Genomic DNA, 15,543 nt, shown 5'->3' on the forward strand with positions numbered 1-15,543 from the left:
GGTCTCCCCTGTGGGACAGAGTGACCAGCCAGGAAGTGATAAACGGAGAACAAACACAGCTGCTGTCAGTCAGGCAGGAGGACAGCACAGCCAGGTGTTTGCCCAGGTGTGACCAGGCAGCAGATAATATTGCTTAGCAGAATAACTGGGAAAGAGTGGGCATTGTACCCAGAGAGGTACGCTCTGTGTGGAATGTTGTAATGAAATGGCATGGGTGGTTTTACTCTGAAGCTGTGGAGCAAATGTGGTAATAAGTTCGAAAAAACCTGTGCAATGTTGACAATAAATATGAGTTTTTTTTACAATTTTTTTTTAACTGTGACAGAGCTCCTAATGAGTTGTTCCAGTTCTTGGTCTCTTTAGGCTTCTGGCAGAGGTGACGCAAAAAACTGTGACTTCACCTGCTCAGTCAGTGATGTCTGCTGTCCATGTGCATTTGACTCTCCATGGCTCTTTATGACAGCTCAATTGCCTGTGAATAAAAAAATACGAGTACCTGCCTTCCTGTTCAGCCCCTTTGCTTTTAAAGTTGGCAGTCTGTCATGCTGAAGCCTGTTTGCATTGCTCTCATGGGAGCCAACAAAACCTAAACGTACCCGTACAATACTTTTAAGATTTATTTAATGCTTTTATTACAGATGTAACTAATTATGATACTGTAAGTATCTATCTATATCTATATATTTTTTTCTTAATAATAATAATAATATAATAACAAATATTTATATTGAATCAATTAAAAATTCATCTAATTTGTACATTTAATTATTCCTATATTATATTATAAAATAATAAATATTAATGTACATGTATGTTCATATTTTCTGATTAAAACTTTGATGGCTCTTCACAGGGGTCTTTATAATTAGGAAACATTATGGCCCATCTATCATGGACAGAACAATTCATAAGACAAAAAACACTATTGCGGATTCATGCCTCATTGGCTCAAACCGGTAGCCATCATCATGCAAATTGTACAAAGTGGCATGAATGATATGTTTAAGGTTTAAAGAAAGCATAAATGCATTGTTTTGTCATGAAACCTTAAATCACATTCTTCTGCGCCAAGATGTCATCCCAAAATACTATAATTTACTGCTTCCCTCTAGTGAAGCACCACACCCTTCACATGAAAACACACTGTAAAAAGCAAAGGAATCACTTCTTACATTGCTTGTTTTGCAAGATGCTGTGTGAAAGGACTTGTTCAAAGTTTTCATGGTTATATTGAAATAGGATGTCATACAATAGGGTCTAAATGGAGCTGAACAGTTCCTCTTGGAATAGTGGATTATCTGTTTTTCAACCTTTCTTTTCTATCTTTAGCATGTTTGAGAAGAGAGCATTTTTGCTATACTACGATTTCAAGTGACTCAATAAAAAATGAGTGCACTTTATACAGTATTCACCTTGAACATTTAACAATAGTCTTACTAGAATGAAAGCTGCTGGTAGTCATAACAAAAACGCTCTATTAAAGTCATGTACAGAATTAAGCCTCTAATGTTCCTTTTGTCTTGTTGTGTTCATTTTACCATGAACGTGATTAGATCTACACAATAAATTCAGTGAAGCCATGCAATGATAAACATGCCCGTGCATGTTGTTCTGTATCTTGTTCAAATTAACAAGACTGATAATTTACAGACAGGCAGTGGGAGTGATGAGCTTATATTGAAGTCACTGTGAAGTTAAAGACATATTTGTCTGAAAAGCCTCTATGAAAAGCTTTTGTCTTCTCTGCATCAGGGAAATCAGTAATGTGCACATGGACCCCTTGGGGAGTTCTTGCGATTTGACAATACTATTGTAATATGTCTGCCCACTGGGTGGAACATTTGATTAGTTTGTTTTGTAGCCTCTATAAGTCATTGGCTAAGCTTATCTCCAGATGTTTGACAATGGCTGAGAGGGAGAAGCTTAGGAACTATCATGCAGCGAAACTCTACAGGACGTCTTTCTCATTTTATTTTATTTTTTCTCTGTCATGCCAGGCTTAAAAACCCTCTGAAATGAGTGCCGTTTTCTGTTCTGTCACATTGTTTTTCCCATTGAAACAGGACGTTTTGAGTGGTACTTACAGCTCTCTCCCTTATTTGCTCAATAGCCAATATACTTCATTTTCACCTGATGCATTAGAGGAAGGGAGATTTTTATTCCAGAAAATTTCACTGGATGAAAATTCATATAATGTTTGTGCTAATGGTTAAGCGTGCGTGATATATGGCCTCAATAACATGATCTAGTTTTATTTTCTTTCAATTTAAAACAATTTATAAGTTATTATTTCAGGTTATTAAAAAAAAAAGGTTCATTGCACTTTTATTTCGCGTGTCACTGTTAGAAAGCACATTGCATCTACCATCCTCCAAAAAAACACCTATTTTTTAACCATGCATGAAGGCCATATTTGCACCTATTTATAGATTTGACTGTTAACTCTCCTACCTGCTGTAGCACTTTTAGTTTATCCCCTCAAAATACATTTGTGCTGAGATATTTACTTTTAAAGGGGGTTATTTCTTGTGAACCCAATAACTTTTAACCCAGTAACTTTTTTGTGCAATAACGCACACTAGGAGACTTAACCTCAGAGGCAAATTCACAGGATTTTGTTTTTGAAGCATGTTTCTCAGACTCTGTGAAGTAAATTTCCATATGCGTTCTTATCCCGCCAGGTAGAGGTGGCACATTCCAGGAAATCACAGCTGAGACGGAGCGTTTTCAAGCATGAACCGGGCATTTAACAGAAAAAAAGGTATGTGTGTTTCAACCAGTTTTTGTCTAGCTTTCATCTTTGTTCTCTGTCTTTCCATTTAGCTGAAAAACCTAGAGGGCTGTCAAACGATTTGAAAATCATGTAAGCATATGAACGCCATTGTATTATTAAACTAATAGCAATTCATTTGCCATACATCAATAATACGTTATATTGCTGATTTTGCTACTATAAGCTTGAATTGCTCTGATGATCAGAAATGTCTTACTGAAGAATTTAGTACAGGTCAGGGATGCATTTCTTTATATACTTAATTTTACATCACATTGCATTTTTATTGCCTTTTTTTTGAACAGTTATTCACATGAAATAACAATATAAAAATCTCTTGGTCAGGCTCTCCTTTTTGTACTCCTATCTATCTGTCGGCCTGTATCTCTGTCTATCTCTAGCTCTCTTTGTTCCTCACCTAGTCTCTCCTCCCTTTCTGTCATTTTTCAGTGGCTTGGAGCAGACAACCTGTCTGCCTCCAGAGGCCTGTTTTTTTCCTCTATGTATTTACAACCACCTGTCCCAACCTTCTTTCCAAAATGAATTAATGGATCTTTGATGTGATAAACCCTACTGGCCAGTCTTAGATCCCAGATGGCAGGGAATGCATTGGTAATATTTCTGTATTAGCAACTCCTGTTGGCCTGTCTGGCTTGCTTTGAAGATATAGATTATAATCGCAAGTAGTGTCCAGTGCTGAGTCCCTCAGGATGGCAAATGATGTGATGATGTTTAGATATGTTCTCTGGGTAAATGTAACGCATATGGTTTAAATATGAATGAGAGATTAGTACAAGTATTTTTAAAGTACTCTCCGTGTATTGATATGTACATTAGGATTCGATGTGTAAGGTTTTCATGAACTGTTATTACCTGCTAATATTTAAAGCATGAAGTACCAGTACACAATAAGGCTGTTGAATTTCTATTTTTAAATGTAATATGCAAACAAACTAGTTCATCGTTGTGTTGCATCATTGCATATGGCGGCATTTCTAGTGCACTGCATCGCAAATTCACTTACAATTTGCTCATTTATCCAGAAAAAGTTGTAATCTGATTTCATAAAGAGGTTAGGCATAACAAAGTAATTATTTTGGCACTGAAAAGAGCAAAGCTCTTGCGGCCACAAAACATTTCCCCCCACTGCCTTGCACGAATGTTCCCGCTGTCACAATTGCCTCCTTTCTGGCGCACAGGACAGTTCTGTTGAACCGCGGAGAACACCAATAGCCCATCTGTCTGAAGGACAGCATTAAATTCTCCAACTAACACAGAAAGGTCTATCCAAGCCACTTAAGAACAATGGCGACATTTACCAAAGAGAGACAGTAATCATTTTATGGCCATGCATTCATTAGCAGCAGTGTCGGTTTGAGTGGTGAAGTGACGTTACAGAAGATTCACAGAGAGGTTTCTGTCTAATGAACTCTGACTAATGCTGTTTTGCATTGAAATTAAATAGGTGATTTGTCATTGGTCAGTAAGGTAGCATAAATATGTTATATCGTCATAAATTATTATTCAGAGTTAATGGGTGATAATTTGTCTCAGAAGACTCAGCCTAATAAATTGAACTACGAGTTACGAACAGAAAGTTTATCAAGATGTTATAGGGCTATAGGGCTTATAGATCTGTATAGTTTTAAGACTGGAGGGATAGTCATCTGTAGAACAAAAAGCACAATAAATCCAAGCTATTGCATAAACTGTAAGTTTATAAAATATGTTAGATATGTCAAACTCTCAAAACAATGCTATGATTCTTTACAATTAACTGCTAAAGTATGGAGGAATTAGATATAAAGTGACAAGTTAAATTACTGTTCACATACTCAACAGGTATCGACTGTTAGATTCTGAATTAAATGGTTGTTAATCCACAAAGCCAAAGGCAGAAATGCTGTTTGTGTGATGACAAAGAATTAATTGGACCCAGATTCTTTCCAGACTTATGCATCCAATTACCAGAAACAGAACATGAAATAGCAATAGTGTCTGTTATTTAGAGCATAATAAAATCAAGTTTGAACCCACACATGATCAGCTTGAATGGCCTCAACGGCACAAAAAAGATTTCTCTGCTGTGAAGCTTTGAGTAATGATATAGCACAATCTCTAATGTGATTTGTGACATTTTTTTTCTTTAACTTTTCATGCTTTTAAGCTCAAAAATGATTGCGTTTGGTGAGTGTGGCTGGTTAATTAGTGACAATCTAGTATTCCCAGTATCCCATAAATAACCCTAGCTAAATTATGCACAGTTCCACTACTTAATTACTTGCATTACAGTAGTCGTTGTGCCATCTTTTTCTTGTTCTGTCTCTTCTGTATTCTCTTTTACTCTTCTATATATGTTTCTCCCCTCCTACAAAATGCTTAAAAAAATTTCTCAATATGTCATCATCGCATTGCTAATACCTCCAGGCTTTCAAAGTGCATAGCGGGAGATGACAGAAATACCCTGCGATTATGGATAAAACATAATCTTTCTTTAATGAAAAATTGCCCATGTGCTTACAGGAACTTGCGGCCCAGACCATGTATTAAAATGCGTATTCAACACTTAATCTGTTTCAATTGAAATGCAATACAAAGGCTTAGTGCCCAGGGCATTTCTTTAATATTTGTTGGAGTGGCATATAGAAGCATTACTATTGTATATGATCATTCCTGTCTTACTTCTGCTATAGCATCTTCTTATTGCCTTTCAGAGCTCCATGAATCAGAGCAGTGAGCTGTAAAATTAGATGCAGAGACTACCAAGGCTCTTACGCTCCTTTTAGAGAAATCCTGCTAAGAAAATGCCAAGATGTTCTGATTTGACAGACTTGATATTCAGTCAATGATCATTAGATATTAGCTTGGGAAACATCAATATCTGTCCGCTTTTCCCATTATACGGTACATTACATTAAATGCAGAATACTCCCTCAGCCTGCTAAAAACCAGACAAATAGGTAGTTGAGATGCTTAAATATGCAGAGAAATGCACCACAGATTCAACCACTTTTGACACAGACACATTTTAATGCTTTAAGATTTGACCTTTTGACAGATTTTGTCTATTTATATTGGTTTCTCTTCTGAAAATATAAAGAAATGCATTTCTCCAGACACTTTGTCGTCAGCTTTGGCATCACGGTGTTGTCTATGAAACACCTACCATTCTTACACGGAGATGCACACAAGAAAACCGTGACATTTTGAGGTGTGTGCTCTTCCTTTGACCTATGAATAACACCCACTCTATGAGGAATCTCAGCGGGCAAACACTATCCTGACAGTCTGTGGAAGAAGAAAAACTGTCAGATTGTCAATAAGTAATGGAATCACGAGGATAGGTTTGAGATCAGAATATACAACTTGGATAAAATATTTAGAATTATTCATTAAAGTTTGTGAATTTCGTTTCTGATTGTTCAGTCGCCACATGCCAAGGTTTTTTGTTCCCAAATATACACTGATAAAACATCCAGGTAACTGCCTGCAGTCTTCGCTGTTCACTCACTGGGCACATTTTTTCTTGAGTTTGGTTGGCTAATAATAAAACATGAAAATTCAATTAAGTATTACAAGTACAATTATTTAATTTCATCCTGGTATCATGGACATCCTCTCTCGTTTCATACAAATGCAGCTGCTGCAATGCTTGTTTTGTAGACTGTAATGGATTATATGAAAACTAACAAACTGGTACGACTTTTAAAACTTTTTGTCTTAAATCAATATCTTTTATCACCATAATTATTTTTAGTGGTGAAATTTTGTGTAATACGTCCTATGACTGCACCATCTCCCTTAAATGTCTGTCTAGTTTGAACTTGCCACTTCCTAGCAACGACTTCCAAATATTTTAACTCCGATATATTTTTTACATTTAATTATTCACTTTTGTAGCAAGAAACCATGTATAGTTTGAACTTGCCGCGTCCTATCAATGGCGTCTTCTCTGAATCTGAAGCCCTGTCGGGGCTTAATTCTGCGATAACAACCTGCTGGATGTTACACATAACTCACTAGATTTAAACACCAATTGCTCTAAAAACAAGTTGCTATACAAGAGTCATCCTTATTTTGGACCAAAGATTTTCTTTTTCTGAATATTTACAATTAAGTGCTAATTAAAATCGACCAGTGCTTTCTTGAAACACCAGAAGAGGTTTTGATTCCCCAGGGATCTTATGTTTCGATTTGCTTGAGTTATACTTAGCTAAATGGGAGATTAATTGGTCGTTGTTTCCCTGTAAATGGCTGTATGGCAATCGTCCAGAATCCCGTTGCATAACATCCTCTCAATTGTAGTAAATTAAAGCAAAGTTTTAAGAATTGCAGAGGAAAAAAAATGTGTTAAGAGTTACAAATGTTGATATTGTGCATTGCCAAATGCCTGACACCCACCATATGTACTATATAGAGAATAGGAAGTGCTTTTGGACATGCAATGGTGTGGCTAACACGGTTAATGAACTCGGGGTGTTGAAGCCGAGCAGATCGGCAGGCGCGATGAATCTTGTGACTCCTGCGGCTTGTTTGTCACAGTTAGGCCTTGCAGTTTCCTCTAAGCTGTCACACAAGCACAGGCACGGCGGTGTCTCCTGTCCGTCACATCTGACCCCTGTCTGCACTCCTTTGAGGCCAATCTCAGTAATTCACCTTCTGACAAGCCAGTTTGATCTACACTGCAGATTTAGCGAAATTCTTCTTCTACATAGACATTTGGCTTTTCATCTTTTACAGTTTTAAAAATTACTTTATTTAAAATTATTATTTGTGGTCATATGGATTGTTGTTTAAACACATTTACAGTTGCACGGATAAGAGGTTTGAACAGCAGTTGATTAATAACTGGTTTGTTGTTTATACACATTTGAGTTTTTGCTGCTGAGAAGTTGGAACAGCAGCTGATTTAAAGGCCTACTTGTTTCTATACAGTTTGTCTAAAACATTTAAGGGTGTAATTAAGATATTGCATACTTCATAAAGAATCTTATTAGGTTAATAGAGTTCTGTCTCTTTCTAGATAAATCATGGATGCACACTCCAGAAGCACTGGCCAAGCATTTTATAGCATACAATGCCAAGGTATGTTATGAACCTCTTTTTTTACTGAATTCATTTCCATTTCTTTTAAGGTTTACTCTTTTACTGATCCTTTGTATTTGTGTGTGTGTGTGTCTGTGTCTGTGTGTCTGTGTGTAGATGTATGTATGAGAATAAACAATGTCAAATAACTTTAAAATAATGTATCTCGCAGGTTGCAAAATAAGAATCTGTATAAAGAAGTTAAATTGTGTCAATGTTGATTTTTAATGCTTGTTGGCATAAATACATCAACTGTACTAGTAAAATGAAATATAGCAACAAATATCCAGAGGTCTAAACAGACACCGCTTAAATGGGTGGATCAATGCAAATGTTATATCAATTTTCACAGTCTTCTTTTGCACAGTTTTTTCACAAAACAATGAATTTGTTTGTGTCTCTTTCGCTATTCATCAAACATGTTGTGGGCACGAACATCTCGTATACACTGTCAGTGCTGTTTTACGCTCCGTTTCACCAAAGACTCGTCTTCTGTTTAGGGCTGAGAAGCTGTCTATACCCGAGCAGTGCTTCTAAGATGTCTTACTGAATTCTTCACAAAAACAAAACAGTTTTGATTCTCAGAACTGCCGAAGTTTCAGCAGTGTTGTCTGTCTTTAGAGATGAGAAGAGAATAGACAAAAAAAAGAGAATTTAAGAGGGAAAAAAATTTATTTTGCCAGTGTAGTAGGTGATAGATGAGCGAAGACTGGATGCCTTTGGCAAAAAACACCTTCGAACAGACCAGCAGGGAACAGTCGTCAGGAACAAGAGACTCTCCACCCAGTGTAATGTAGTGTATCTATCACTCCTGCCTCACTTTCTGTCCTACCGTGCTCACTTGCCCTTGAGTGTGGATGACATCCATCATAACTACGTGCTGCAGACACGTTTATGGAGTCTTATTTGTTTAACTCCAGTTTGGAGGATAATGCGGTTCTTATCCTCCAGAAGGGTTTCTCTAAAAAAAAATAAAAAAAATAATAAAAAATTGTATGATGTAAGCTGTCTGTATAATGGTTAAGTGTAATCATGAGTCCATTACTTTGAGCACATTCTTGGAAAGAGGCAGACCAGCAGTAATGAGTAAAGTAAAAGACCTTTTCAAAATTCTGTTTATAGCCTCATCAGAGAGTGAATGTAGGAAATGTTTATTTCACGAGTGAAAATGGGTCAGGCAATAGATCACATAAGTATTGTCTTGAAATGTTTGTGGTTATTGTCAAATTATTGTTTATTTATTCATTTAAATAGAGTAACTATTACACTAGAAAAGTAATGGCTCAGTGTTTTAAGAACCGTTGTTAAATCAGCCAGAACAGTGTCTAGACAGATGCTTGACCGCCAGGGCTGGGTAAAGGTTACTAGCTCCATCTGTTGGATGTTAAATGTAGTGTTGTTCACAGTCCTGATGCTCTTCTTCTCGTAATGAACTAGCTTTAATGTGTTCCAGTTTAAATGTGGAGAATGTTCTTAGCAATCATCAAAGCCTTTTAATGAAATTAACATTTGAGTTGAGCCCCCAATAATTGAGAGTGTTTGTACAAGAAATGGAAGCAGAGATGAGGCTTTTTTTCTGGTCAATTTAAGTCCTTAAGTAACATATGATTTTCATGTTTCTCCCACAGTTTCTGGGGAACACAGAAGTTGATCAACCCAAAGGTACAGAGGTGGTGAGAGATGCCGTCAGAAAGCTCAAGGTAAGTTTTACATTGGCTGTACACTGTAGGGCCGTTGCTTCCATCTTGAAACAGGAAATGCTATTTCTCTTGAGAGGATGTAATATCAGAACGCCCCAGCTGTTTCAGACCTTCAGTGGAGGATCACAGTTTACTTGTTGTTTAATGATGCATAGAGAATTTAATTTTATGAACCCTCTACTATCAGTATTACTAATTTGACAAATTAGCAAATGCTATAATAATTGAAGACTTTAAGGCCATATTTAAATAAGAATTTTTTTTTTTTTTTTTTGTCATTATTATATGAATATATTTCTGTGAGAACACAATATGTTAAACATGTTGAAAAATGAACACAGGGCATAATCTGATTTTAAACATATCTGATTTCTTTTAACCTGTTTGTGGTCTTTCTCTCTTGAAAGTTTCAGAGACACATTAAGAAGTCAGAGGGACAGAAGATCCCAAAAGTGGAATTACAGATCTCCATCTACGGAGTGAAAATATTAGATCCTAAATCAAAAGTATGTGCATATAGCCTAACATACAGATTTATGAAACCAATAGTTTTAAACATGAGCCATGTTGTTGAAGTAAAAGCCAGTTGAGGCACTATAATGGCACTATCAAAAGTATTTGGACAGTTTCCGATTGTTGAACCAAATATGAATGTTACACCTATGTGAGTCTGAGGGGAACCGACTGGACAAAGGATGTTTTGTGTGTCCGGGTACTTTTTGGTACCACTGTATGCCTATAACTAGCTAAAGGCCCTATATTTAGTCTATACTGTCTCTTATCTTGTTTTCTTCTTCACAGGAAGTACAATACAACTGTCAGTTGCACCGGATATCCTTCTGTGCAGATGATAAGACAGACAAAAGGATATTTACATTCATTTGTAAAGATTCAGAATCCAACAAACATCTATGCTATGTGTTTGACAGTGAAAAATGTGTAAGCAACAGATGTGTCAGATTTTTATTTATTTATTTTGAATAAATAATTTGTCATGCTTAAATGTTTTGTTAGAACTTATAAAATAAATGTGGTTCCCGAAGACAAATGCCCAAACAAAACACTGCTGATGATGTTACTAGGAAAATGATCTATCATGTATCTGTCGATTCCAGGCAGAAGAGATAACTTTGACCATCGGCCAAGCGTTTGACTTGGCATACAAGAAGTTTTTGGAATCTGGGGGGAAAGACGTAGAGACAAGAAAACAGATAGGTGGCCTGCAGAAAAGAGTGAGCAATATGTACAGTTAAAAAACACAATACAATGTCTCAAAAACTGTTCATGAGAAATCGGTATCTGTCTTTATAGATTCAAGATCTTGAAGCTGAAAATTCTGAGTTGAAGAAGCATTTGCAAGTTTTGGAGGAACAGCTGATGATTGCTCAAGTTCCTCCTGTAAGCACTGAATGGACTTCTGTCAGTGGATTGCACTTAATTGCCGTTCACCATTCTGTTAATTAGCTGCATACAAAACAGACCTCAGCTATGCCTAAACCTCTTCTAAACTGATGAGCTTTTGCTTTTTTGAAAAAAACAAAACAAAAAAACACTGCAGTAAAACTAGTGCTGACTAGTTCTGATCTTTCCGCAGCTTCTTCACATTAACTCTTCTAACGAGGCCTATATGCTTCAGAGACCCTCATCTCTCTTCTGGTGTCACAACGTGACCTCGTTCTCTTGCCTCGAAATCTCTTCTGTTACACTAACGCCAATGAGCTCGCCTGACTCTAACCTTTCTGCTGGTCTTCTGACTCCTCCACCTGCTAAACCAGCTTTGTCAAAGCCTCCCAGTGGAGCCAGTGTTCCTCGCCCTCCTGTTAAGCACCTTTCCGTTTACTCTTACTGTCTTTGTGGTGTAGGTTGTTGATTTCAGTTGATTTGCTGAGCTTTACCCTCAGATTTTAAAGGCTAATTCACGAAGCCCAACAAACTCCTTCACTACATTCCGGTGGTTGTTGGGTTTTGTTGGATCATTATATTTTTCTTTTGGTATTTGTTTGGGGCGGTGTGAACCAGCATTAAGTGGTAATGAATTTGGACTAAGATCCATTTTATTTTTGTAAATTTATATACTTTCAAAAGAAATTGTGCTGATTTGCGAATGGAAAAGGTGGGTCTTTTTTTAATCAATTGGAAATGCTTTGAATCATGAGAAGAGTGAGAAAGAGTGCGAATAGGTTCATACGGTCAATATTGATTTATTTCTTCATTGTATTTACGTATATCACATTTCACACATTTGTGAATTAGGTCTTTTTGACATGTTGACTTCATAGTTATAAATAATATTCAGTATAATGTAGTAAAATATTATATACTCCTAATATGCACTTTATTCTTAAGTTTTTACAGATTGCTTACTTCACACATTGTTCACATTTACAGGGAAACAGCATGTCTTCGAAGACGCCCACTGACATATTTGACATGGTTCCATTTTCTCCAATGACCCCATTGGTTCCATTACCAGCAAGTAATGGCTCCGCCCCTCCACCGCCTGCAAGGCCTACAGAGATTAGTAAGTTGTCTTTTTCCCCTTTCCTTTATAAAAGGTAATGTTGACTCATTTGGCAAAAAAGATCAGATTGCATTGGTCCATATATTATGGATGTTAGCTTCAATGGTCTGTAAAATGAAGAGAAAAAAGATGGTCATTTTCTTCTTCAGGGAGAGACCTTTTTGGTGCGGAACCATTTGACCCTTTTACCTGCGGGGCAGCTGACTTTCCTCCCGACATCCAGTCCAAGCTGGATGAGATGCAGGTGACTGCATGTCGTTGAATTATTAGCAAATGGACTGGTGTAAATGAGCAGCTAATGGAGCTGACGGTAGGCACTGCTGCAGCTGCGAAGACCCTCAGTGCAGAAGGGAACAATATGATGATTATATTTCATGTTAATTTCGGGTTGGTCTTGGGAGTGCTATTTTGTTTGTAGACGGAAAACTTTAAAGAGAACTGCTAAGTTTGCTTTTTAAGTATACGTTGAACCTTTCGAAAATAGACTAACATAGAGTAAATCTTGCATACAGAGCAGATACCTGACACATTTATATCATTTGCCGGTTTTGCTCAACTAACAACCTCAATTTCCGTCTTTTTGCTCCCTTTCTGCTTGCAGCGGCAAAGATGGTTTGTATTTTAAGACAATTTGAATTTATTTGTCAGATGACATATACTGTAGCTTAGGTCTATTTTAAAAAGCTTAACTGGTTTTATAGGGATAATTCATCCAAAAATGAACATTTTGTGTCGCAATTTGCCTTTTCTTCTCTCTTATATGGATACTTGACAATAAATGATGACTGGTTTCATACAGTAGTTTAGTTTGTAAATATGCTTATGTTCAAATTTGAGAGCTATCGAAGATGAATGAGTAAATCTGTTATCTCATAAAATTTGGAATATTAATCAGTATTAACATTATGCTTAATGTCACGATTTGTTTTCCGTGCGACAACATGAAGGTGATTAAACGGTGATGATAATTTCGACTTTAGGTGAACTATCCCTGTAAATGTCTCTAAGATCAATTATTTACATTTAGACTTTAAACCCTGTATCATTTGCTTCCGACCTGATTAAAAAAGCCTTTTTGCTTATTTAACAGATTTTTATACACTCACAATGCAGCATTTTAAAGAAACTTGCTTGTATTTAACCGCTTAAAGGGTTAATTCTAATTGTTTTTTTTACTTTCCAGGAGGGGTTCAAAATGGGACTAACAGTAGAGGGCACTGTCTTTTCCCTTGATCCACTAGAAGGTCGCTGCTGATGCCAAGAAGAAAGTTTTGTCACTTTCATGTTAAACCATTTGTATTAAAGTGCCAAACTCGGGTTTACAGTCAAGATGTCAATGTCTTACCTTACGTTTTTTATGTATTTGCATTTTAAATTTGGTTTACAAAAAGTATATTGAGAAATCAGAAGCAGTAGATCACTATTTTTGTAAGAACTAAAACAAAATGAACTAGATATGTAGTTTTAACACCCCTTGCTTGTACAGGTAATGAAGGATGTAGAAAGTATGTCCAATTGCACAGTCTGTGTCAACGCTTCATTACTTATCAAACACAAATTCTTTAAGTTTGTGATACACATACAAGCTGCTTTTTTAATCTGTGTGGCATATTAGAATTCATAAACGCATACAACATAATATGGTCATAAACGTTATGGAGAGTTCCCTTTTTTAACTTTAATTTCAACATTTAATATGTTACATCATAATCACTTTACTTTTGTATCAGATCACATGTAAAATTATGGTATTGTTTTTGTTAATAGCAATGGATTCATGAAAATACAGTATTTTTGAACTGAGCAGCGGTGCCATAAATTGCAGGACTGGACTATTTCCACATTAACATGTACTTGTATTGCAGTTTAATTTTATATTATATATTTTGGTATACTCTTGCACAAGGAAGCACTTTGAAAGAGCTCTGTTCATGTATTATTGTTAATTCAGTTTATAAGCATTATTTTAGCCTTTGCTGTTGTAGTCATTAAAAGAAAATGATACATACTCTCTGTTCTCTGTGTAAGTTATGTTTTATAAAAAAATTTTTTTTTTGGCTCAACAAATCTTCAACCACATGCTGTAGTGTTTAAGTAATTTATTTCAAGTCGCAGATAATGTATTGAAAGTACAGTGTAAAGAAATAGTAATAGTACAGTAAAATGATCATGATGTACTTGAGTACCATTTATTTGCCATTATATTTAAAGCGCTTAAAATGTACTCTTAAATTAGTATAAAATCTTAAAATGTTAGTTTTTCATGCTGTAATTCATGATTTTTCAGAATGTAATTTGGCTCAATCTTGTAATCTGTGTACTGTTCATAAGTGTGTCTTTCTGAAAAGCACCACATCTTGGAGTGTGTTACTTCATTCTTCTCACATCGTCGCTCTGGTAAGCTGCTCTTTCCCATCCTTTGTTCATCACAAGTGTTTTTCCATTCATAGTAGTGCTGCACCAAGATGCGTCATATTTCAATCAGTGCTATTGTCGAAATTTGTAGAAAGTCAGTCTGAGGAACATGTATACAATTCATAATGTAACATTCAAACATATTTATGCTCCCTCAAAGACTGCTAATGTAACGATTAGTCCTCCCTATAGGCATTTTCAGTTCTGTATTATTTTTTTTTTGTCAAATATTTTTAAGAGACAGGATCGGACAATATTTTTAAGATAATATTTAAAAAAAATGTTAAACTAGTATTATCCCTGCAATTTCTTACTATTTACTCAAGCAAAAATATTAAATAATTTATTACAAAAACAAACAACAACATTTTCACAGGTTTTGACAAAAACTCCAGCAACTAACAGAGGATATAATGAAGCAAATCAACATCTTACAATTTTATTAATTTAAAATATATTTTTCATGCTTAAAAGATGAGGAAAAGACAAGACAAGTCAAGAAAAAAGAGGGAGAAATATTGTTTTGATTGATTCAATAAAATGATAACTGGTACTGAGCATATGTTTAATTTGCAAAGCAAATACATGAGATTAGCTTCAAATCCATATACCAAATGGCTTTAAAAAGTTCTCAAATTGAATAAAATAATAAAAGAAGAAAAAGTGCAAGAATGATAGTATACCTGCATGCTTTAGAAAATATGACATTGTAAAATTTTTCAATACTGCATCTAATTTAACTGCACCAGCATTTTACTACATTGTGCCTTATACCTTTACAAAAGCATTTAAAGTATAAAACTAATGGGCTAAAAAATATATTTTGCATTGCACTTGTGTGCAACTACTTGTACTTGGTTTTCAATAGACTAATGGAAAGAGAAATAAAAATGCACCTTTTAGCAATTAGAGAGATGCATTTCATTTTATTTGCATTTCCTTACCCTGCATTGTACCTTTTGAAAAGAGAAATACAACCAGTTGTACAAAATTCATGTACAGCAATGTGGCCAGCTTTTGCCGGTTTATAGAAACGAGGTAGCTTGCAG

General features: G+C 35.7%; 1 protein-coding gene across 11 annotated transcripts in view; it reads left to right on the forward strand.

The window, feature by feature from the left end:
* Window positions 1–14,087, forward strand: part of LOC122351548 (PTB domain-containing engulfment adapter protein 1) — a 40,340-nt gene extending 26,253 nt beyond the window's left edge. For 4 of the 11 annotated variants that reach the window (XM_043248687.1, XM_043248690.1, XM_043248688.1 and 1 more), the window contains exons 2-12: window positions 2,682–2,761; window positions 7,797–7,858; window positions 9,487–9,558; window positions 9,966–10,064; window positions 10,360–10,497; window positions 10,674–10,790; window positions 10,870–10,956; window positions 11,153–11,377; window positions 11,947–12,079; window positions 12,229–12,323; window positions 13,263–14,087. In XM_043248687.1, the coding sequence (XP_043104622.1) occupies window positions 2,734–2,761; window positions 7,797–7,858; window positions 9,487–9,558; window positions 9,966–10,064; window positions 10,360–10,497; window positions 10,674–10,790; window positions 10,870–10,956; window positions 11,153–11,377; window positions 11,947–12,079; window positions 12,229–12,323; window positions 13,263–13,334 (1,128 nt within the window). In that variant the 5' untranslated portion in view covers window positions 2,682–2,733 and the 3' untranslated portion in view covers window positions 13,335–14,087. Of the gene's footprint in view, window positions 1–2,681; window positions 2,864–7,794; window positions 7,859–9,486; window positions 9,559–9,965; window positions 10,065–10,359; window positions 10,498–10,673; window positions 10,791–10,869; window positions 10,957–11,152; window positions 11,378–11,946; window positions 12,080–12,228; window positions 12,390–12,680; window positions 12,692–13,262 lie in introns of those variants that run through there. The other 7 variants (XM_043248693.1, XM_043248696.1, XM_043248698.1 and 4 more) reach the window with 7 other exon arrangements.
* The last annotated feature ends 1,456 nt before the right edge of the window (window positions 14,088–15,543 follow it).

Source organism: Puntigrus tetrazona, chromosome 9, assembly GCF_018831695.1.
Source record: "Puntigrus tetrazona isolate hp1 chromosome 9, ASM1883169v1, whole genome shotgun sequence".
NCBI classification, from domain to species: Eukaryota; Metazoa; Chordata; class Actinopteri; order Cypriniformes; family Cyprinidae; genus Puntigrus; species Puntigrus tetrazona.